The 24,082-nt window shown below is 33.1% G+C and overlaps 4 protein-coding genes across 4 annotated transcripts; 2 read left to right on the top strand and 2 right to left on the bottom strand.

Moving 5' to 3' along the window:
* Window positions 1–915: 915 nt before the first annotated feature.
* LOC145164178 (uncharacterized) lies at window positions 916–2,251 on the top strand. The gene is made up of 3 exons (XM_079082904.1): window positions 916–1,068; window positions 1,159–1,789; window positions 1,854–2,251. The coding sequence occupies exons 1-3, from the start codon at window positions 916–918 to the stop codon at window positions 2,249–2,251; spliced, it is 1,182 nt and encodes a 393-aa protein (XP_078939030.1).
* A 619-nt stretch (window positions 2,252–2,870) lies between these two features.
* Window positions 2,871–3,750, top strand: LOC145164177 (uncharacterized). Its single transcript, XM_079082902.1, has 2 exons — window positions 2,871–3,432; window positions 3,506–3,750. Exons 1-2 carry the CDS (start codon window positions 2,871–2,873, stop codon window positions 3,748–3,750), a joined length of 807 nt encoding a protein of 268 aa, XP_078939028.1.
* A 1,207-nt stretch (window positions 3,751–4,957) lies between these two features.
* LOC145164176 (uncharacterized) lies at window positions 4,958–7,432 on the bottom strand. Its single transcript, XM_079082901.1, has 3 exons — window positions 6,179–7,432; window positions 5,431–6,097; window positions 4,958–5,355 (listed from the first exon to the last, which is right to left on the bottom strand). Exons 1-3 carry the CDS (start codon window positions 7,430–7,432, stop codon window positions 4,958–4,960), a joined length of 2,319 nt encoding a protein of 772 aa, XP_078939027.1.
* Window positions 7,433–21,139: 13,707 nt separating this feature from the next.
* Window positions 21,140–22,042, bottom strand: LOC145164175 (uncharacterized). Its single transcript, XM_079082900.1, has one exon. The coding sequence runs from the start codon at window positions 22,007–22,009 to the stop codon at window positions 21,140–21,142; it is 870 nt and encodes a 289-aa protein (XP_078939026.1). The 5' UTR covers window positions 22,010–22,042.
* Between the last annotated feature and the right edge of the window lie 2,040 nt (window positions 22,043–24,082).

Genomic DNA, 24,082 nt, shown 5'->3' with positions numbered 1-24,082 from the left:
CTTCTACTACTTAGTGGTACATACAGCCTGTATAATCGAGATTTAGACTACAACTTATACACAACAACACCAAAAAAGAAAATCCAACTACAAAGTAACGCTATCTTCAAGTGTAGTACTTTGCTTTGAAGCTTCTTCTTTGATCGAGCTAAGTTAGCGACTATCAACGAATTATTGTCTTTCGCTTCATCCAGCCAACAAATAAACCCATACTGTGGTGTCTGATAAATAAATATCAAAAACATTATGTGTATTCTCTAAATATTCAATCATAAATAACAATATATATATATATATATATATATATATATATATATATATATATATATATATAATTAAGTGATAACGCAAATACCTCTTTAGGACAAGCGTAAAATAGTCGTCCAGGGTTGTTTGAAGTCCTTGATGTCCTTATAATACCTTGAGCACCACAACTGCAATTTGCCATTTTCATTGGTTACTGAGATGGAATTTTTATTAGTGTGGCCAGGTAAATATCTTCATTTATATAGTGCCATTAAGCTACATATTCGGACACATGATTGTAGCTTGACTACTGTCTTATAGGTTTTGACTATTACCTTTTAGCATTTGACTACTATTTTACGTGTTGTCTTATCGAACAGTGAATTTCGGACACAGGATTGTAGGTTGACTACTGTGTTGTACGTATTGACTACTGTCCACTTGCAGTTGACTACTGGTTTATGTGTTGTCTAATCTAACTGTTAATTTCTGACACAGGATTGTAGCTTGACTACTGTGTTATAGGTATTGACTACTGTCTACCACCATTTGACTACTACTTTAGTTTTCGAATACTGCTTCGATTCTATAAAAAGGTTTTGAAATAATTTAAATCATCGTTATTGATATATTTTACAATGGTTCCTGTTCACTGCCCTAACGTTAAACATGAGTTTCTCATACAATGACTATGAAGACAGCTTTACCAACTTGCCTGTTTACCTCTACAACATTCAGTGTGCAAATCCCCACAGTTACACATACATCAAAACCGATGTTATGGATCGGTTCGAACTATGTTTTGTTGTTATTCGATGTGTGGTAATGTAGTATCGATTTGTTTATTATTTTGCTAAACCAATTTAGATTAGTCTAAAAACTAATAATTATGTTATATAAAATTTAAAATAGATCAACGCATTTATAGGATGCATGCTTCCGGTCATCTTCATAAGCAGTGTCCGTATCAGAGGAGAGTATCTTAATACAATGTTTGTAGCAGTTGCTATTGATGGAAACAACAATACTATGCCAATAGCATTTGGTGTCGGGGTGGCAAACAGTATTAACTCCTGCACTTGGTTCCTTATGAGGTTGAAGGATGCTATCGGAGCGGGTACGGAAGTTGCGCTCATAACCAACATGGGCGATACCATTGCTTCTTGCATTGGTCAAGTATTCCCTCATGCTTACCATGGTTATTCGTCTAATAGTGTTTTGAATTATTGCCAATTAAGAATTGGTCAAAGCAGAAATTTAGACTACTTGTTCTTCCGTGTATGCAAAGCATATACCACGCAAGACTTTAAACAAACATTTTCTAAGTTAAGTCATGGTGCACAGGAAGTTCTTCACAACATCGGACATATGAAATGGGCACGGGCCTATTTCCCTAATATACGTTGGAATGTACTAAACATTAAAATTCCAGAATTCCTAATGGTGTTATCGGTTAGTCAACGCAATGTACCGATAATAACGCTAATTGATGCGATTGTGCAGTACATCCAACAGACATTTGCAGAACGTTGTGTCATGGGAGGTAATATAGGAACTTTTTATAAATCAGTTAAATGCCGATAATTTATTATCCTTTGATTTTTCAGGAATGTTGAGCATCGTATTCACACCTTACGTAGAGATGGTTCTTCAAAGGAGGATGCAAAAGTCTCGGCAATGGAAAGCAACGAAAATCCCACCTGAGATCCCGTCTATGTTACCTTCGGATATTTTCCAAGTTTTTGATTTCAAACGTACATATGTTGTGGATCTGAATCGACACACATGTTCTTGTGGGAAATGGCGCAGTCTTGGTATAGCATGTGGTCATGCTCTTGTTGCAGCACGTTATACAAACAACACGGAATTAGCCGATATGGTTCAAATATATTATCGGGGTGATGTGTTTCGAACTACATACCAGACTAGGAATGTGAATGTTGTTCCCCCTCCATCTGAATGGGAAATACCAAAGCCATTGTCGGTCGTTTTAATCCCTATGTAATAGGTTGTCAGATGTTCGTTTAATAAATATAATTTCCATTGTAGATAACGCTACCTTCTAATCCCTATGTAATACCATAGGCATTGATGGTCGCTTTAATCCCTATATAAAATCAACTCCTTCACATTATTAAACTACGGTTTCATAGTCTTTGACTACTGTTTGGCACACTACATAATGTATAGTCTTTTCCAACAGTAGATTTTTCGCTTCAAACATTATTTCCGTGCAACGTTTCTGACCGAATTCTATTTGAAATGAAATCCCTTTATATAGCCTCGACCAAATTCATTGAAACATACCAATTCTCATAATGAGTGGATTTAATGAGATATACAATCAAAGCTTTTCCAACCTACCGATACTCTTTCATAATCTTCAAAGAACAAATCGTAACTCTTTCACAATCATTAAGAAAGACATGAGAGACAGGTTTCAATTTTGTTTTGTCGCATTAGGATGTGTGGTAACTCCTCCTCTATATTATGTTATTATTTATTTCAAGTTCACATTTGTGTAATGTTGCCATCGTTTCTTACAGATTACTACCTTTCTCACATCCATGATACCAACACTATTTGTTGCTCATGTACCCCTTATTGGGACCAACATAACAACAATGTATCTTGCTCATGCTTTGGATGGTAATCATGAACCCCTGATCATAGCATTCGCTTTGGGAAGCGTTGACTGTGACGAGGCTTGGACTTGGTTCATGAGAAGGTTGAAAGAATGCTTAGGTGACACTACTGAAGTTGGTTTCATAAGCCATATGTCTGACTCGATAGACTACGCAATTATGCAAGTATACCCAGATTCCTATCATGGGTATTGTTGTAAAAATATAGCCGATAAAGTTCGGGCTTCCACAGGAAGTATCGTTGTCGAACAGTTGTTCTGGAAGACATGCAAAACTTATAGCTTGTCTGAATTTTACGTTTGTTTAAACAATTTAAAAAATGAGGTTAATGGGTATGATCTTGACTGGCTTGACAATATCCCAATGGCAAAATGGGCTCGAGCCTTTTTTCCTAAAGTCCGTTTCAATGTTAAATACATTAGCATTCCGATTGGATTGAGTTGGCTTAGATCAAACACGCACGAGTTACCAATAACGACAATCATTGAACTGGTCCATCAGTCAATACAAATGGTGTACGCGCAACGAGCTGAATTTGGAGGTAATAAATAATTGTTTTCTTTCTTTTCCGTTACTCTATCCTCTTTTTAATTTTAAGTAAATTAATTACACAGGTGGAATGCATGGTCAACTTACCCCTTATGCACAACACGTGTTTGAACGGAGAATGAACCAATCTAATGGTTATGAGGTTACACATATTGGTAGTGACAAATTTGAAGTGCATTGTAATTTAACCATACAAACGGTACAAGTTGAACGTGGTATTTGTATTTGTGGCAAATGGCAAAAATGCGGCATACCCTGTGAACATGGTATAGCATCATTAAGCAGGCTTACAGTTGAAGAGAACCAATAATTGGTTAATTATAGGTTGACTTCTGCGGTGTATCGACATGCATTCCAAGCGGAGACGATTAATTCTATTCCAATTCTTCTGCATTGGGAAATACCAACTGAGAAGATGGTCGTCGTACCACCATTTGCACGTTACTAATTACTTAGACTAATTTTATTAGTAGTTATGTTTACCAGTAATATTATGTTTATTTGTAATTCTAATTTCCTTTCAGAATTATGTTATGTTTATTAGTAATTCTAAGTTCATATGATTTTTATGTTAAGTGTATTTGACTACTACTTTACGTTTTTATCAGTAATGTTATGTTTTTTTCTGACACACGATTGTAGTTTGACTACTGTGTTATAGCTTTTGACTACTGTCTAGTCGCATTTGACTAATACTTTACCTGTTGTCTTATCCAATAGTGATTTTTGCTCTCAAACTATTAATATGCAACTAACATAGAACTTATACGTGATACACTACAACATTCTAAAATTGAAAATGAATTCATCTGACTTCGGTGTTTGGCATTGCGAAGACGAAGACTGCTATGTTTGTTCCGATACAAACCAATTCCTGAAGGCCCAGATTTCCCACTCCCAGATTACATGCCTGACGACATTTTCCATGCTATGAAGGCTGCTGAAGAAGCCAACGAAAGGGACTCTGAAATTAGTCGCAAACTCAACCAACGTGCAAACGACCTAGCAGATCAAGTAATTGAAAAAGAAAAATGGATTGCTGAAACTACAAAAAATATCAAGGAAGCTAAGAAGTGGATTCGAAATGCAAATACGGAGTTTCAAAAGCTTCAAGCAGAACGGGATCGTCTATTAGATGTTGTTAGAATTAGAGGGGATTTTATCGACCGTGAACAAAACTTGTATCCCAAACAGTTTCCTAATTTGTGGAAACCAATTTAACTATGTAATAGGTGGTGAGACGTTCCTTTAACAATGTTATGTTTAATTCTAATTGTAATTTCCTTTACTTTTATGTTATGTTCAATTTTGTTAATTACAAACATAATGTATTTCAAACTTATTACAAACACATTGTCAACTATATTACAAACATAATATATTGAAAAATATATTACAAACTCAACAGCAAATATATTACATAGACAAAGACAAATATATTAAAAACTCAACAGCAAATATATTACATAGACAAGGACAAATATATTACAAGCATCATTATTTAAAGGGAATAAAAATTACATCGGCAATAAAACAACCATCAAAGGGTCTGGGATTTCCCATTCAGCTGGTGGGGGAACTGCGTGAACGGTTTGTGTCTGGTAGATGAGCTGATATACATCGGCATGGTAATATACTTGAACCAAATTAACAATGTCATGCATGTCTGAATCACGTGCTGCTGTGATGGCATGACCACATGCTATACCGAGACTGCTCCATTTTCCACATGAACAAGTATAAGCTTTAAGGTCAACAACACAAGTTGTTTTAAAATCAAACACTTCATACACATATGTCGGCATGGGAGAGGATATCTGTTGGGGGATATGTGTTGCTTGCCAACGAACAGACTTTTGCATCCTTCTTTGAACCAGCATTTCAGCATACGGTGTTAATACACCAGTCAAACTCCCTGAAAATTAAATATGGTTACAAAAGGATGTTTTACAACCTATTTAATTCTTTTATATTTCATCCAAAAATATACCTGCAATTATACTTCGTTCAACAAAAGTATTTTGCATGTACTCACGAATTCCCTCGATAAGTGCTATTATCGGTACATTACAATGATTGCGCGATACTACTGAAAAGTATTGAGGAACTTCCATGTTGAGTACATTCGAACGGATGTTAGGGATTGATGTTTTGTAGGTATTCCCAGGAAAATGTGCCCTGGCCCATCTTTCTGGATTGATGTTTTGTAGGTATTCCCATACACGAATATTTACATTTTTTATTTTTTTCATCCCATTATCGAATTTTTTAATGGTATAGGCTTTGCATGTCTCCCAAAATAATGCGTGCATTGTATCGCTGCTTCCAAATTTTGCTGAAATGTTGAAATACAAATGGATACCACATATTCCATGATAGGCGTGAGGAAATATATTTGCAATTGACGTCGCTATGGATGGAGCCCTATCAGATATGATTGTAAGGTCTTCCAAGTTGCCTATACATTCACGTAGCTTTCGAAGGAACCAGGACCACGTCTCAGTACATTCACTTTTGCAAATGGCATAAGCAACAGGCATGATTTGGTTTTGACCATCCATTGTCACTGCGAGCAACATCGTGCCTTTGAATTCACCCTTTAGGTGACCACCATCAATTATTAGGGTCGGCCTACAATAATTAATGAACGCTCGTACCTACAATAATTTTTCATTGCATTAACAAATACCAATTAGGATTCATATGTTATATTTGTTATAAAAATTAACACTGCTTACCGAGCAACCCAACGCGATAAACACGAACTCAAACCGATCATCATCGTCTACTCTTATCTGAGTAACAGTTCCTGGATTGTGCTTGACCAAGTTGTGCAGATACGCTGGTAGTTTGGTGAATGAATCCTCTTTGGTACCTCTTAACATCAACAACGCATACTGTTTTGCACGCCATGCCTGTTGGTATGAGATATTGATTGGAAATTTCGAATTGATGTCCCTAACAATTTCATTGCCCCGATAAACTCTATTATAGTCTCCGGCCAATACTTCAGCGATAAAGTGGCTGAGTACCTTTTTCTTTGATTGTCGATGATTAGACTCCAAATTTGTCGCACAACATGTGTGTTGGTCAACAACTTTTGTGACTTGGAAAGCAGTAGTCGATTGGATTCCCCTTGCCCTAACCATCCATGAACAATTTTTAACCAAACAAACAACCTCGAACCTTCCTTTTCTCGATCTGGTAGTCTTATATTGCTTACCTTGTTCCATGCATTGTCTTCCGATTGCAAGCTTGAGCAACTCTTTGTCATCAAACATGTCTAAAACCTTAATCTCTTCACTTATATCCACCCTCTGACATGGAGTGTTCACATCAACGTTTACAGGACACGAAGGCAAAGGGGGCATACCATGAAACATGGTATCTGAATAAATAAGCTTAGATTCGTCATCTAATTCTTCTCCATTAGAATCACTATCTAGGCCGGATATATCCAACTTGTCACAATCCGCAAACTCGTCATATCCTTTTAGTTCACCATCATGCAAAAACGGAACTTCCTGTTTTCCAGATTCATTACCAACCTTATTCACCACGGCTACTGCTTTTTTTTTTTTTTTGTGAAATGAATCATTTACACCAACATCATTAACATATGCACCAACATCATTATCACCGATATACTTATAATTCTCCGGTGTAACATACATAATCGGTTCTGGCACTACATTTACATTTTCAGCAACACTATGATATTGACTTTTACTTGGACTTTTAAAATTACCTATTGGGTTGTTGCTCCGTTTTCCACTTGATAAATTTGCTGCAGATGCCTTTCCTCTATCATCCATTTCGTTCGGCCAAACGCCTTCTTCAACCACCACATACACAGACACATATTTATCTCCAACGCCATTTATTACCGTCATCAGCTTTCTAATATCACGATCATCAACAATACCACAATAATAGAGTTGTTCTGGATGTTGATAGGCCAAACTAAGTTTTGATTCTTCGGGAAGACCCATCTTGCACTTGACCAACTGAACAAATTCAGTGAACGTTGTGTTTTCGTAAAATTCAACACCTAAGTAAAACATTCTCGGATTGTATCCCAGTGGCCAAACATATGATAATTGGGAATTAACAAACTCTCATCTTCTATCCGTAATGAGCAATACAAAATACTCGTTACAACTCATTATCTTAATTTTGAGGATAAAGAAGCTAGAGAGAATAAACTTTCCAAAAATATAAAATACTTAATATATATAAGATAGGTTGAAAACAGTAGTCAACTCTGACGAAAAAGTAATCAAGTTTAACAAAAAAGTAGTCAAATTTAGCAACAAAGTAGTCAACTTTACCCAAAAAGTAGTATACTCTTTCCATCAGAGTTGACTACTGTTAAAAATTAAAACAAAATAATTCAAACCAAATAATTGTTAAAATTTAAACAAAATAATTGTTAAAGTTATTGTACATATTATAAACACTCTTTTTTATACTTTATATTACAAAAAAATAATAAAAAAAATTAAAAAATTAAAAATTAAAAATTAAAAATTAAAAATTAAAAATTAAAAATTAAAACCGTAGTGTTTTGGCCAAAATAGTAGATAAAACCCCCAAAATAGTAGATAAAACCCCTCCCCAAAAAAAAATAAAAAAAAAAAATAAACCGTAGCTTTTTTTGCGAAAACTGTAGCCTACGGTTTGGGAAACCGTAGGTTTTAAAAAACCTATGGTTTTGAATGTCAAAAATGAAAAAAAAAAATTTATACAAAACGCGAAACAGTAGACGAAATAGCGAAACAGTAGGCGAATCTCGAAACCTACGGTTTCGTGGGCTATTTTTGGCCATTTGCTAAATTTTGGCTAAAAATTGTTAATTACCTCCTTAATTTGGCTAGATTAGTAATTACCCAAAAAAATGGTTATTTTTTTCAAAAGGGTTAGATTACTCAACTCTCTTTTAATAGGATGTTAAATGAGGTTTTTTTTTTTTTTTTTTTTTTTTTTTTTTTTTTTTTTGTGTAAAAATAAATCAGCTGGTAGATCCATACAAATAGATTTATTTGAAAAACATTTGTAAAAATAAGATAGTTTTTAGAATGCCCACATTTCTAACATTTCTAACTCGTATTTCTAACAAGCTAACTAACAAATTATATATATATATATATATATATATATATATATATATATATATATATATATATATATATATATATATATATATATATATATATATATATATTTACATTTTGTTATAAAAAACTCCAAATTTGACCGCTATCATAGATTATATTATGAATAATTTACTTTATTTAAAATATATAATTATAAATTATGTATTATTATTTAACAAATTAAATTATATAATATATCTCATCAATACATAAACCACTATTGAATGGAAGATCATCTAAAACCATATTACCATACAAAGTAAGCATTAAATTACAATATTAGTTAAACACAAAATTATAACATTTGTTAGTCGGAAATTTATAGTCTAAATTTTTTGAAATTTCCCATGGATACATATTTCTCCCTTATGAATATATGTTTAGAACGAATGGTTCCGACTATAGTTTGCACTTTTTAAAAATATCAAGAAATATACGATAGAATGACACTTCCAAAACAATTTTGCGTATACCTTGACTTCTAATCTAAGTAGGTCCACGGATGTAGCCAATATAAGGCAAGAGTGGGTCTTGGCCCACACAAAATTAAGGTAATATATATATATATATATATATATATATATATATATATATATATATATATATATATATATATATGTGTGTGTGTGTGTTAAATAAAAGGAATTAGGGTTGTGATATGGTCTATTTCATTCAAAACTTGAAATTAGTAGAAGAGAATACATTGTTGTCTATGTTGATTAGACTCCATTTTAGATTATTTTAATGATATAAGACAAGATCGTGTATAATTTAAAATACACAATTTAGTTAAGAATGCATATATAGTTACATTGTGTTATCGTTTGAAGAATTTTGTCACTCGTTCATATTTTGTATATTATTTGGCCTACCCTAAAACAAAATTTTGGCTACGCCACTGAGTAGGTTCGTCCATGAACAACATGATTTGTATTTTGTAGCTTATAAAACGAACAATCACTCCCCGAAAGACTAGTTTCCAAAACGAAAACAAATCTCAAATGTAGGATGCGTTGCAAAGATTTAAAACAGCAAGAACGTAAAAATAAAAATAATAATAATAATAATAATAAATAAATAATATCAATTTGAGTGCATGAAAGATGTTGGGCCTTTGGAACCATGATATTTAGCCATGATCGGGTTGCGGACCCAACAAATATATATTCTCTGTACTGGTCGATACCTATTTGATCTATAGCCCAGTATGCAATGGTGTATTTATTCTTCCTTACGAGAGAGTTGTTCATCGTAAAATAATAATTATCATATTATCATAACCACAATGGGGAATCCGGGATCTGAACTATGGATGTTATTCGGATCGGAACCGAACCGAACCGACCCAAACCTGAATAACCTGAAAACCGAATAAGGGTAATTGCATGAACCGAAAACCGAACCGATTAAGCAATACGGGTTCGGTTCGGTTCGGTTCGATTATTACCGGAATAACCCGAATAACATCTACAAGATGATTAAGGACCTAATATAACCGAAAAAAACCCGAATAAACCGTATTATGATTTTATAACATGAATAACCTGAATAATAGAATTATAATGTAGTTTTGTACATCAACATAAGACATTCAAAGACTAACATAACACAATAACACATTGAAAGAATAACATTTAGATAGTAGATTAACATAATGAGAATTAATTTCTTACTTGAGTTTCTTGAGTTGGAGTCCAATTTTCCATGACTAGACAAAGTAGGAATTCGTGAATCCTTAGAAACAATAGAAATGGTCGATTTTTGAAAGTTTGAAACAAGAGGAAGGATCGAAAAAAGTGATTTCGAGTTTGGAAATAGATCAGAAGATTGGTTGATTTTGAAACGAAGAGAACGAGTGCAGGGTTTTTTTTCTATTACGAACGACGAGGAGAAAAATGTGAATCATGATTTTGATTTCTATCGATTAGAGAAAGGGGATGAGGAATGCTTATTCGGGTCGGGTATTTAGAACCGAATAAGCTCTTATTTGGGTAACCCGAACGGAATAACCCGAGAACCAAATAAGCATAATATAGATACCCGAAACCCGAATCGAATTCCTTATTCGGGCCTAATTCAGTTCGGTTCGGTTTGGGTTTCGGTTCGGTTCGGGTTTTCGGACCAAATTCTCATCCCTAATAAGGTTGAGGACACAAAAATACTAATATATATATTTCTTTTCAAGTGGGGTTAAAACCATTTTAAATACCGGTAACATTACAAAAATCAAGTTGTTGTACAAGATTCCTCCTTTGATCCTTTCCACCACTGTAAAATCATTTGGATATAACATACTCAATTTTACTAACATTGATGCATCAAATTGCAAAAAAGACTAACAATGGCTCAAAGTTGCCATATTTGTAAACAATTGCGTGCTTATCCCGCTAAAACGATCACAAACCTCTTGAATGTGCATGTTAAAGACCCATGATAAAGATATCAATTTTTATAATGATGTTGACAATTGATGTCGTTATTTTGTCTTGGGTTCCTTGCAAAAATGTTGACATGTCCAAATTTTCAATTTCATACTTTTCACAAAAAATATATACTTTCTCTAAAAGATCTTCAAATTAAGTCTTCATCATGAAACTTTTGCAATATTTTTTTGTCATCTCTTCCAATGAAACCACTTCAATTATGCCTTGATATTTTTTAAGAGCTTGAGACAACATATTTGTAAGCTCTAAAATGTGCAACATCAAATACAAATAAAGCACAAAACTAAATGTTTCGAAATACAAAGTAACACCATGTGTTCGGTTTTGGCTAACTCTATTTTTACCTTCCTTTTCAACATATTCAAGGACTTTAATTTAGAACCTATAGGAATAAAGAAACTAAACTTGACAGTGTTTTATAATAAGAACCCCAATGTGTTTTATAATAAGAACCCCAATGTGTTTCTCTGGTTCATATTAACCAAAGTTGGCAAACCACATTCGTAATAAGGGAAAGCATTTCAAAAAAGTTTCCAACATCATTTTGGTTTCTTGCAAAGGCCATGACCACTAAGTCAAGTTGGTAAGCAAAGAAATTTACATAAAAAGAAGATATATTTTATAATTAAAGCTTTCAAACCATTAAACTCATCTCGTATATTTCTTGTTCTATCATAACTTTGGCCTCTTATTTTTTCCATACGCAATCCATGTTGAGAAATTAAAGAGACTATGCAATATTTAAGAGATTTTGAAGATATGTCTAGCCTATAAATATATCCTTAACAAGCTCATGTTTATCAACATATGACAAAATCACGTCCATTTAACTTGTTCAATAATTAATACATCACTAATCATTTGTAGGATATTAAAATGTTTGGAAAATGAGCTTAATTTTGACCAAATATTTGACTTTAATATTTTATTAGATTATCTCGTTATTTTTATTTTTTTAATGAATGTTTCCGTAAAAACACCATTTTTCCTTTTTGATATAGTTCCTTAGATCTTATCATAATGAGAGAGAGAGAGAGAGAGAGAGAGAGAAAGAGAGAGAGAGAGAGAGAGAGAGAGAGAGAGAGAGAGTAGTGTTTTTCATTGTTTGTTTTTCATGTAAGGCCTTGGGGTATGGTAGGATTTCCACGCATGAAAAGCTGGTGTGGCATATATATTGACTAGTAAACACCGCCCCGGAGGCTAGTAGCTGAGCAAAAGGTGGAGGCTCGCATTGGCTTCTATCTATCTCTCTCTGTCTTTCTCTCTTGTTCACTAGATGTTCAATAGTTAACACCATCCTAAAATAGGGGTGTTCAAAAATATATGTATCCTAAAATTCCGATCCGAAATTCCGAAATTCCGAATCCGAATTATCCGAAAAATTGGATATCTGAAATTTCGGATATCCGATTTTTCGGAATCGGAATTGGATAGTGCTTTTCAGATTTTTCGGATAATTCGGATATCCGATATCCGAAAATTTTGATTTTATTTTATACATTATTTGTTATTTTAGTCACATATGTCTTATGATATGAATGTTAGTAACTAAAACATGTTGATAATACCCTTAATTAAATACCTATATTATTTCATATGCCTTTCTAATTTAAAAATATGTATTTTTAATTTAAAAACTTCATATGTTTTTCAAATTTTAACAAAATTTCAAATTTTCGGATATCCGATTTGGTATCCGATTCCGTATCCGAAATTTCGGATATCCGAATTTTCGGATACGGAATCGGATACCAAAAATCAATTATCCGAAATTTGGATATCCGAATTTTCGGATATCCGGTTATGAACACCCTATCCTAAAACTAAGAGACATGTGGTTGAGTGGATATTTGGATGATGTGGTATGAACTTGACTAGTGAATATGTAGTCAGGATACCTAGCCTAATCATTTAAAAATTTATTAATATTGAAAACTTTGAAATATTTTTTTGTTTATTTGTGAGAAACGTTCATTTAGGTGCTGTTTGTTTTTTCTGAGGCAAAATGTCTGCAGTCTGCGGACCACATCTGTAGACCTCTGCAGTAGAAGAGGTGGACCAAACGTCTGCAGTTTGAAAAAAGAAGATTGTTTGTTTCTTTAACATCTGCGGGCTACTACTAAAATAAACTGAAATCTATATAAACTGTATTTTTTTAAACTTCAAAGTGATTTTTTAATATTTTTATGACTTTGTTATAAATAATTAACGAATCTACATATTATTGTATAGAAAATAAAAATAAAAAATGTATGAATTAACGTATATATTTGATAAAAACCAACAACTTTGGTTGCAAAGTTATAACTAAACATTATAATTAGTGATCAAAGAATTTGATACATAAATGGATGGAAATAAACTTCAATTTTTTCAATTAAATCCATTAAAAAGGTACCATAAATATTTTCTCGGGAAATTGACGATACTGTATTAAATAATGTTTTACAAAATTTGGCAAAAAAATATAAGAATATATATATTATGATTTTTTTTCATATTTATATAAACAACTTCAATGACTATTATTGTAATAAATCTTTATTTATAAATTTGTCAAAAATATCATGTTTGTATCGTCGAACGTTTTTTTTTAAGTTTTGTATTTTTTTTTTCAAATTGTTTATCATTAATAAAGTTGGAAAAAATATAAATTAAAAAAAACTTAAAAAAAATAAATATATATGTTTTTTTAGGCTAGAAGATGTCTGAAGATGTTAGAAGACTATGGTCCATATCTGCGCCAAGAAGAGGGCGCACAGACATTTTTAGGTCTGCAGTCTTCAGAAAAACAAACAGTTTGCGAAGGCTAATGTCTGCGCGGCGCAGACAGAAGAGTTCACGCAGATCTGCAGACAAAAAAAACAAACATTACCTTACTGTTTTTATTTATGCATTTGTATTTTTTATTGCTGAATCTTGGATCCAACAATTGGTACGAGGGCTTGTATAATTTGATTGACTTTTTGCTCTTGACACCATTCTTGTCTTGATTAACATATTTTTCTGAAACGTTAATCATATTTTTCTTAAAATAATTTAAAAATATAGAAATATAAAGATTTACTTACTTTGTTCTTGATTTGCAGAGGTTTTTTCTATTAAACCCACCAAAACCCAAAAATATTTCCTCGTCTTTTAGCATTTTTTTTATTTTTTTGAAAAATCACAGAATACTGATTAAATTTATTGTTATTTTTAATACATGTATTTTTGTTAACGTTTTTTAAAACCCACAAAAACAACGAGATTTGTAATATAATTACATTAATAGTCTATAATTTTTCAGTCTTTTGACATATTTGATCTTTGCTAAAATTTGTTAAATATTTATGATCCCTTGATTGAATATTATCACAAGTTTGGTCATCGAACATTATATATTTGCAATATGCAGATTTAGCCCTTGAAATAAATAAATATTCACAAGACAAGTACTTTTTTGGTTATTCTCAACACAATTGATCCTTGTAAATTGTGTTTGACATTTTTGGTCCTTGAACTCTAACTCTTGAATAATTAGACGGCCTGTTTTGGTCCTCTGATTTTATTTATTTATTTTATTTATGCAAATGATCAACTATTCAACAATTTTTTCGCCTCCGTGTTTTCCAACATTTGTGTATTTATTTATTTATTATATTTTTTTATTTTTTTTATTTTATTTTGATTCCATCCTACCTGAAATGGCTTGTAATATTTGTTAGATTATTTTAATGAAATTTAATCTTATTACAGTGATGGAAACATGCAAAATTATTTTTCAACAATTTTCTGTAGGTGATAATTGTTGAAATAAAGACATGTCTTATGACACAGATTCACATAATCAACTAATAATAATCAACTAATAATGCAATACATCATCATCAATTTCATGAAATATTTTCAACATAATCAACTAATAATGCATCATCATCAATTTCATGAAAAGATAGCTAAAAGTATTTATTGTGAAAAGCAATAAGTAATGTCTTTTTGAATCCTTGGTGAAATTACTTAATTATTCTTCGGAGCATTTATCAATCCGGAAACTAGTTGGAACCGATTAGTAATATTCGGTTTGGTTCCCCCAAATTTCGATTTTCGATTTTTTCAGTTCAGATCGGTTCTTGTATCGATCCCTTGGCGGAACACAAGAGGGGTTAGGGGAGGCCATCCCCCCACCCACACACACACATACACAACTTTTTAACCTTATATATATATATATATATATATATATATATATATATATATATATATATATATATATATATATATATATATATAAAAGGCCGACTTTACATATATACAAAATAAGCAAGGGTTTAGGGCCCCCATTTTTAAGGGGCCCTTACCCCAAAAGTCTATTAATTAAATTTTGGTGCTGATTCCGGATTCTCCTATCCCACGCACGATTGAAATTGAGAAGCTCTTTTGCCAAGCCGACCGACTGGTCTTATTCTCGTCTTCTCCCTTCTTCTTTTTTCCGGTGGATCTCTGAGCTCTTAAGTGTGATCATTTGGATTGTTAAAAAAATCAAAAAATCGATTCTTGATTCTTGATTGTTCAAAAGATAGATTCTCATCAGTCCATCAGTGAGTCTGAAGTCACAAGTCTAAACGTCGATTCAAAAATCAAACGGTATTGTTCATCCTCTCTAGTTCTCTATGAATTTATAAATCAAACTTCATTGATGATTCTTTTTTCTTGATTAGACTATCTATTAGGATTACACTACAAGAAATGGGGGCATTAGCGGCGACACCTTTAGCGGCGACGCCTGGCATTAGCGGTGACATGTAATTGACGCGTTACATGTCGCGGCTAATGCTAGGTGTCGCCGCTAATAGTCACATAATAGCGATCCGCGTCAAACGAGCCCCATCCGTTCAATTTGTTTTCAATCGTAGGGTTTAAACGGAACAAGAAAAGGCGCTGACTTTTCCCTCCAGGTGGTCGCCGCTAATGCCTCCGCGTCGCCGCTAATGCCTCCCCGTCGCCGCTACTGCCCGTCGCCGCTAAAGCCCTTTACAGATAACCCCCCTTTCAGCTTCCTTTCTATTCCTTTCTGTGTATCGTGTTTTGTCTGTGAAACCTCCCAGCCGACTCAATTTCATTCGACGATCAATCGCGTCCAACCATCATTCCTGCCACAAGACCGCCAACACTGCCGACCCAGCCTCCATTCCGTCAATTTCGACGAAGGCTCGTATCACCGGCGACGAGGAAGTAAAACCGGCGACCACAGGTGGTTTTTGCCTCCTTCTCTATCGATTTTTTGTTTTAATTTTCTTCTCCTACTGATTTAAGAGTGATATTGTTGCAGCCCTTGTAGATTTTTGCAATCTCTAGCAGGTTTTTTTTTGTTTTCTGCCGGAATTTAGCCGGAAAAAACTTGATTGTCGGAAAGTTGTGTCAATACGTCATCACCACCCTTCTCCACTAGATTACACAACTAGGTTCCTTTATAACTTATGTATTTTTGTATTTATATTATGTGTATGTACATATGTATTTGTATGTGTTTTTGTAAGTATGTATAATGTATGTATAAATGCATGTATATATGGTGAAAACAGAAAAAATTATATATGTTTATGTATGTGTGTTCGTTTGCCATATGTGTATATGAATTTGTATGTATAAGTCAATATGTTTATATATGTATATTTGTTTACCATTTATGATTGAAATTTATGTATAAGTGTATTTTAATATGTTATTTTTTACCATTTGTGATTGAAATGTATGTATAAGTGTATTTTAATATGTTAATTTTTACCATTTGTGATTGAAATGTATGTGTAAGTGTATTTTAATATGTTAATTTTTATCATTTGTAATTCAAATGTATGTATAAGTTTTTTTTTGAATATGTTACTTTTTTACAATTTGTATGTATATGTAATATGTGTATGTATTGTGTGCAATTTGGAAACTAGAATGCTATAATGAAAAAAATGAAAAAAAAACAAAAAAAAAGTAGGATGCTATAATGGAAAGTGTTATTTTTTATATGTGTATTTGTATGTATAGAAAATTACATATGTAGTTTGTGTATTTGTATGCCATTTGGAAACTATAATGTTATAGATGAAAAAAAAACAAACCAGGGTGCTATAATAGAAAGTGTATTAATTTTGTATATGCAATATGTGTAACTTTTATTCATATTGTAATTTTACAGGCTACATATGGGGTTTGGTTGTACGATACTCTTCTACGTTATGGCGGATGTTATGGGCCTAGGACATAGAGGTGATGGAGCTGGGGATCCACCACCTCCAGTGGGCTTTGGTCGTGGACAACACGAACAGGATGGTAAGTCACATTATGATATATTTATTACCTCCAGTGGGCTTTGGTCGTGACTAATATTTTTAATTATATTTTTCAGCTGAGCTTCCTAAAAAAAGAAGAGGCCTAGCAAAAAACATCCAACTATCAAAGCTGATACGGGCAAACAAGGGAAGGCCCGTAAATATGGATTTCGACAGAGAGCTCACATATTCCCCTGTCGGGAAGCATGGTAATTGGTTTACCCGTGAGATTGGGAAGTATATGTGGATGAATATCCCTTTGAACGTATCTGGTTGGGAGAATGTTTCCCCCACTTTAAGGAATGCCACAGTCGTGCATCTAAAGGTAACTTGGATATTATTTTAAGTTTAATTGTGATTGATATTTAATTAACTAACTTTTTTGTATTGTAGAATAAGTTTGATTTGGATAAGGTTAACTTGGATCCCGAGCGTGCTCAGTTGTTGCAGAGCATTGATGCGACTTTACAAAGAGTTTATAGAGGCCGAAAAAATAAAGCGCATACTCATTTTCAGAATGCCGGGGGGCTTAAAAATATTCCAAGGGCATTAGCCAACCCCCCCCCCCCCCCCCCCCCCGATGGTATGTCACATGAAAATTGGGCACAAGCAGTCGAACATTTTCAAACGCCGGAATTTTTAAAGCGTTCGACGTCAAACAAAGGAGTCTGTGCACAACAAGTAGTTGTAAACAGAGGGGGATCATGCTCGTATAGCAATGCATGTTTCAAAGAAGTAAGCTATGATATATTTAATTGTTTATTTAAATTATAATTAATCTAACTTTTAATGTTAAATAGGACATCACTCGAATTGAAGCATTTCGTAAGGCTAATACTGATCGCCAAGGGGTATTTAGTAGTCCTGCAGTCGAGCAACAATACGTAAGTGGTTAATTTGTATTTTTATATAAGTGTTTATATCGTCAAGGGGTATTTAATCATCTAAATTTTATGATATTTATCATTTTTTGAAAATACATAATGCATTACTCCTTGAGATCAGTCAACAAACTCAAGCTTCTTCACAAGCCAACGGTTTAACACCAAAGGATACACAAAATTGTTTTGAAAGAATATTGGGTGTTCGACGAGGCCACATCAGAGGAATCGGGCGTAAACCTTCTACAGTTGTGTCGATGTACGATCAGGAACAACCACTGACACAACCACCACCACAATCACAGGTGAGAAAACTATTTAATTTTGGTAATTGTTTCAAATGTTGGTAATTGTTGGTTTAATAATAGTTTCAAATATAGGTAATTGTTAGTTTGATAATAGTTTATATGTTGGTAATTGTTAGTTTGGTTATAGTTTGATATATTGGTATTTTGTAGTTTGGTAACTGTTAGTTTATGAAAGTTCAATGTTATAATGTGTTATATGCAATATGTGTAGTTTGGTAATTGTTAGTATATGAAAGTACAATGCTATAATGGTATTTTGTAGTTTGGTAATTGTTAGTTATAGTACAATGCCATAATGTGTTATATGCAATATGTGTAATTTGGTAATTGTTAGTTTATGTGGAATGTATATTTTTTATATAGAATGTTATAATGTTGGTTTAACTTATAAACTATGTTGTTTTATTTGTAGTTGGAAATGCTTCAAACAATGTTAAAAGATCCGGGATGTAGTGCCGCACTTGAAGATTGGTTTCGTTCGTTGCCACAACGAAATGAAACCGGAGGAGACGAGGCGAGTGATGATGACGAGTAGCTAGTTGTAGGATATTTGTATGTTTTGTTTGTGTAAGTATTTTAGACTAGTATTTTCGATATTTTGTATTATGTTAAATTGGATGAGTATCTTAAACGGATGTTGGATTAATATTTTGGAATGGAATGGTGGAATTAGCTTAATTAATATCATAATAGTTTTTATACTTTTTATGTAGTTTTTTTCAATTTTAAATGTGAAATAATAAAAAAATAAAAATAAATACCAATACCGGCGACGCCTTTAGGGGCGACAACCAGTTATTAACGGCGACTAACCTTTAGCGGCGACATCCTATTTTTAGCGGCGACAGGCCTTTAGCGTCGACGCCAGTTATTAGCGGCGACATAGATTATCAGCGACGAAGCGTCAGCGACAACGTTTTACCGACGACAGGTCACCGCTAATAGTATTCGCGGCGACAAATGCCACTTTTAGGGGCGACGACTGTCGCCGGTAATACTCTATTTTCTTGTAGTATTAATACTTAATATGGCTTAATTTTTTTTTAATCTTCACTGTGTGAAGTTTGATTTTGGAATCAGGTTTGGATTTTGGATATTGAAATCAACCAATCAGGTTTAGAGTTTGGATATTGGAAGGATCGATTTTGGTTGGAACAAATTCAGTTTTGCAATTCTATATTTCCATTTCAGCTTTCTCAAGGAGTCAAGCCCTCAAGGTTAAGGTTGTTGTTAAAAAATCACTTTGCCAATCAGGTAAAGCAAATATTTTCAATCTAAAATGTTTGGAATAAAGGAGAATGGTTTATAACATAAAGTGTAGTAAATGTCAAAGGGTCCCATATTTTTGGTCTGCTTAGAGCCTCTAAAATGTTTGAGCCGCCCACAGGCGGAACTTATATATGGCCAGGGGGCTGTCCCCCCCCCCCCCCTAATTATTTTTAACAATTAATCCATAACTATTTAAAAAGTTAAATATTATGCTTAAAACTATAAAATTTTACTTCCCCCCCCCCCTCCCCCTCCCCCTCCCCCCCTTATTATTTAATTTTTATACATATTCTATTTTCGGCCCCCAAAATCAAAACTTGAAGCTCCGCCACTACAGCCGCCCATATATATATATATATATATATATATATATATATATATATATATATATATATATATATATATATATATATATATATATATATATATATATATATATATATATATATATATATATATATATATATATATCATCAAATAATATGGGTAATAAATAATATGGGTAATGAACAGAGGTGCCTGTTAGTTTTCTTCATACTTTTTTATTTGAATATTTAAATATTTAAATTATATATTTACTCCTTTCTTTATGTACAATCATCTCTATTTCAAGAATTCGAATCCAAATAATCCGATTAGTAAAGGTTGAAAAAATTTCATTAACAACAAACCTTTCCATATATACACAGATAATATCTGTTTATTTTAAGTTATAAAAAAGATATCATGTCAAAATATAAAATCAATATTCATGTATTTATATGGTTTTGTTTTAAAACATGGTTACAAAGAACATGAGTTCCACTTTGTAAGAATATGTCTTATTAGTTGTGTTGTAACTAGCTTATTAGTTGTGTTGTAACTTAGAACCATATTAAATGTGTTTATATGGTTTTGTTTTAAAATTTTGGTTTCGGACCCCTAATAATAATATTTGTGTTCCGTCCCTGTACCAAATACATTTTTAGATAACACATTTATAGTAGAACTAATAGTACGCTGGTATTTGCTACATTTTAAATATGATCGGACCATTCCTCACGTAGCAACTATGGGGGATGTTAACATATGTGTACTGTATCTCTACTGCATATTATAGCTTAGCAAATATTTCGATGGTTGATGTATATAGCTCATTAAGCACCATTGAAAATTGTCTATTTACTCTAACTAATGAGAGAGATATTCATGAAAAAAATATTATCATATATGTAGAACAGTTACCTACTATATTTTTTCCTGTAAACTTGCTTTCAGGTATGCACCCGATGGACATATATATACAAAAATTAAGGACCATGACAGTTTTTGTAAGCATAAGGTAATTCGATAAAGTTTATCTTGTCAGTACATTAAGGATCGAGACTCGATAGTGAATCAGTCGTCTAAAAACTACATCTAATCTAGCCTCTATACAATTTACACTAATTACAAGATTTTCTAACTTTCTATCGGCGGTTGTCATTTCCTCCGTGCCACGAAGTACACAAAAGAGCACATCATCCACACTCCCCACCTCGTTTGTGGTCTTCTTTCCCTTCTCGCTTGACCTCAATTTTGAAATCAACGAGCACCCCAAATGCCTGTTCTTGATCGTAGTTCCTGATGACGACAAGAACAATAAGAGAGTTCGTAAAACGATAGATGTCATCATATTTACTTCTCTAAGCACTTTCACCAGCATTGTCAAATGGTAATCTTCTAAGGATGGTACAAGCGTAAACTTCCTTTCGGCCTGTTTTAGTGATGTAATGCACTTTGATGCCTCTTTCTTCAATTTCTTTCTTAATCTGATATAACAAGAAATGTCATCTTCAAACCTTAATTCTGTACCTCTCCGGCGTAGACTTGACTGAAGGCGTTGCGCTTGTTCCTTCATCTTCTGTAGAGTATCCCTAACAATCCCACAAGTGTCGAGTAGTTTTACTGAACGTTCCAGTGCGTCTTCAAATACCTTCCCATGGCTTACAAAAGCTTGTTGTGTGAGGGAAGAGTAAACAAGTTCCTCGACACATCTATACACCTCTGCTAAACTAAATAGGCCGGTTTGAATGGTTTCAGCTGTTAGGGTTTCAGAGGAAGAACACGATCTTACTTCCCACACTCTTAACTTATTTAGCTCAGCCTCAACACGAAAAGAAGTGGGATGCAATCTAGAAGGCAAGCTAATGGATCTAGTTGGAGGCAATGCAGATGATCTTTTCATCTTCTAGGTGTTCTAAAAACAACTCAAAGTCTAAAAAGTAGAAAATAACAAAACAATGAATTAATCATTATGAAGAACTGTATGGTATTTATGCGTACGGCTCTTTGAATTCATGGAAGAATCTGGTCTCTACAAGTTGTTGAAAATAATGACAAAACAGAATATAATCATGTTATTGCAATGTGGGCGGCCTTACTGATTTCAATGAAGTTGTAACCTTCTAGGTCAGCAAATATAGAAACAGCGATCTTTTTGTTCAATCTTATGTCCACGAAATGACGAAATGGTCCACATCTTTGACAAATTAGTGGTCTATCCATTGAATGAAGTAGTGTTATTATATGCATGCATATCAATCAAAACATGAAATATTCTTGAAGAACAGATTGCAGACTGTGAGAGAATTAAAGATTTTTTGTAGAATTTGTAACCGAAGAATGGTCATGTGTAGAGGGAACAAGGGAGCAGGAGATGAGTTAAAAATATGATCGAGGGGGGGGGGGGGGGGGGTGGGATGGGTAACGTGACAGAAATGAAGACACCTTTCTACAGAATAACATGTTACATATTGATGAGGAGGGTATGGTACATGGGACTTGTGATTTGTTTTTTACTATTTTATGAGTGAACATGAATAGGTGGGAGAAGATCTATCGTGATCATGACCGTAGAAATTGACCTATAAATTATCATATGTTGCCAAACTACAGTTTAGAATATAAAGTGTTTGCCAAATTAAATAAAAATGTTAGCATTAAATTTTTTGTTTAATTAGATGTATGAAGTAAAAATAAAAATTGACTTCAACTATATAATATTGCCATGAAATTTGTTTATCTTTGACTGTATATCTTCATTTCCTTTATTGCTAATCAGAATACGGAGTAAAAAAAAATCCACCATTTCATTATTATCGAATATATATTATTTATTTTTTGAACTGAACATTAGAAATCAAATGATCGTAGTATCTAGAAATATCTATTTAATATTAGTTTTAACGCTAAAAGTTTTTTTTTTATCTACATCATATATAACTTAAACAGATTTTTGTTGAGCTATCTAAAGCCCCACATTTGAAAGCCACGTTGCATTTCTAATGTGGCGCTATTTAAAAAAATAGCTTCTTGTAAGAGGTTATGGGTTATTGTGGGTGTTGTTTGCAGTCGTTCATATATCCTTCAATTTAGAGTAAATTACACGAATGGTCCCTATGGTTTGGGTTATTTGCTTGCTTGATCCCTAATTTATTTTTTAACTCGGAAGGTCCCTACTGTTTGTTTTTGTTACACGCTTGGTCCCTACAGTTTGTTTTTATTACGCGTTTGGTCCCTATCTTACTTAAAAAGACTATTATTTAAATAGGAAAAATTGTGAGATATGTAAGGTAAGGTGAGAGGGTGGGGTTGGGGGTGTGTTTATTTAAATAAATTAAAAAATCAATGGCAAACTAGTCTTTTTAGGTAAGACAGGGACCAAGTGCGTAACAAAAACAAACAGTAGGGACCTTCCGAGTTAAAAAATTAAGTTAGGGACCAAACGTGCAAATTATCATAAAACCATAGGGACCATTCGTGCAATTTACTCTTCAATTTATTATTCATTGACATTGTATTGTAACCGGTTGAGTTGTTCGGTTACACTCAAAAGTTGATGTTGATGTTTGTTGTCGGTATAAATGATGCATAGGGTGTGTAAGTTGTAGATATAGTTGTTATGTTAGATACAGCTGTTAGAATTGTTGTAGTATTTGAGATGGATTCATAATATCAATTGATTAGAAAGTAATATACTATATCGATGGTTTGAAGTATAAAGGACATGTTGTTCGTTTAAGGAAGCAACATGTTTACTTGAATTCTTCTGAATTGAACAGTATTGGTTAATGAACGATAATGTATCGATTTGTAATGGATAAGTTAGTTCTGTTTTTATTTCTATTAGTATAGTTTTTTAACCTTCGCTTGTTTTTTCCCCTTTTCTGATAATTTCAGGGGAACCGTATCTCAGCTACCCTCAAGAAGGCTTTAGTTCGCAAGTTTGAAAGATTGTTGAGGGAGTAGACTGTGTATG

Source organism: Lactuca virosa, chromosome 3, assembly GCF_052849685.1.
Source record: "Lactuca virosa cultivar CGN04683 chromosome 3, Lactuca_virosa_CGN04683_v6, whole genome shotgun sequence".
Lineage (NCBI taxonomy): Eukaryota > Viridiplantae > Streptophyta > Magnoliopsida > Asterales > Asteraceae > Lactuca > Lactuca virosa.
The sequence above is the reverse complement of the archived record's forward strand: the minus strand, read 5'-3'. Positions and strand labels throughout refer to the sequence as shown.

What these genes read in the sequence shown, in the direction of transcription:
- LOC145164178 (XM_079082904.1), top strand. Translation starts at nt 916, where the DNA reads ATGAGTTTCTCATACAATGACTATGAAGACAGCTTTACCAACTTGCCT. An exon ending in TTGTTGTTATTCGATGTGTG is followed by an intron (nt 1,069 to 1,158) that starts GTAATGTAGTAT and finishes AATTTAAAATAG; the next exon opens with ATCAACGCATTTATAGGATG. An exon ending in AGAACGTTGTGTCATGGGAG is followed by an intron (nt 1,790 to 1,853) that starts GTAATATAGGAA and finishes TTGATTTTTCAG; the next exon opens with GAATGTTGAGCATCGTATTC.
- LOC145164175 (XM_079082900.1), bottom strand. Translation starts at nt 22,009, where the DNA reads ATGAAAAGATCATCTGCATTGCCTCCAACTAGATCCATTAGCTTGCCT.
- LOC145164176 (XM_079082901.1), bottom strand. Translation starts at nt 7,432, where the DNA reads ATGGGTCTTCCCGAAGAATCAAAACTTAGTTTGGCCTATCAACATCCA. An exon ending in TTATCGCGTTGGGTTGCTCG is followed by an intron (nt 6,098 to 6,178) that starts GTAAGCAGTGTT and finishes AAATTATTGTAG; the next exon opens with GTACGAGCGTTCATTAATTA. An exon ending in TGAACGAAGTATAATTGCAG is followed by an intron (nt 5,356 to 5,430) that starts GTATATTTTTGG and finishes TTTAATTTTCAG; the next exon opens with GGAGTTTGACTGGTGTATTA.
- LOC145164177 (XM_079082902.1), top strand. Translation starts at nt 2,871, where the DNA reads ATGTATCTTGCTCATGCTTTGGATGGTAATCATGAACCCCTGATCATA. An exon ending in GCAACGAGCTGAATTTGGAG is followed by an intron (nt 3,433 to 3,505) that starts GTAATAAATAAT and finishes TTAATTACACAG; the next exon opens with GTGGAATGCATGGTCAACTT.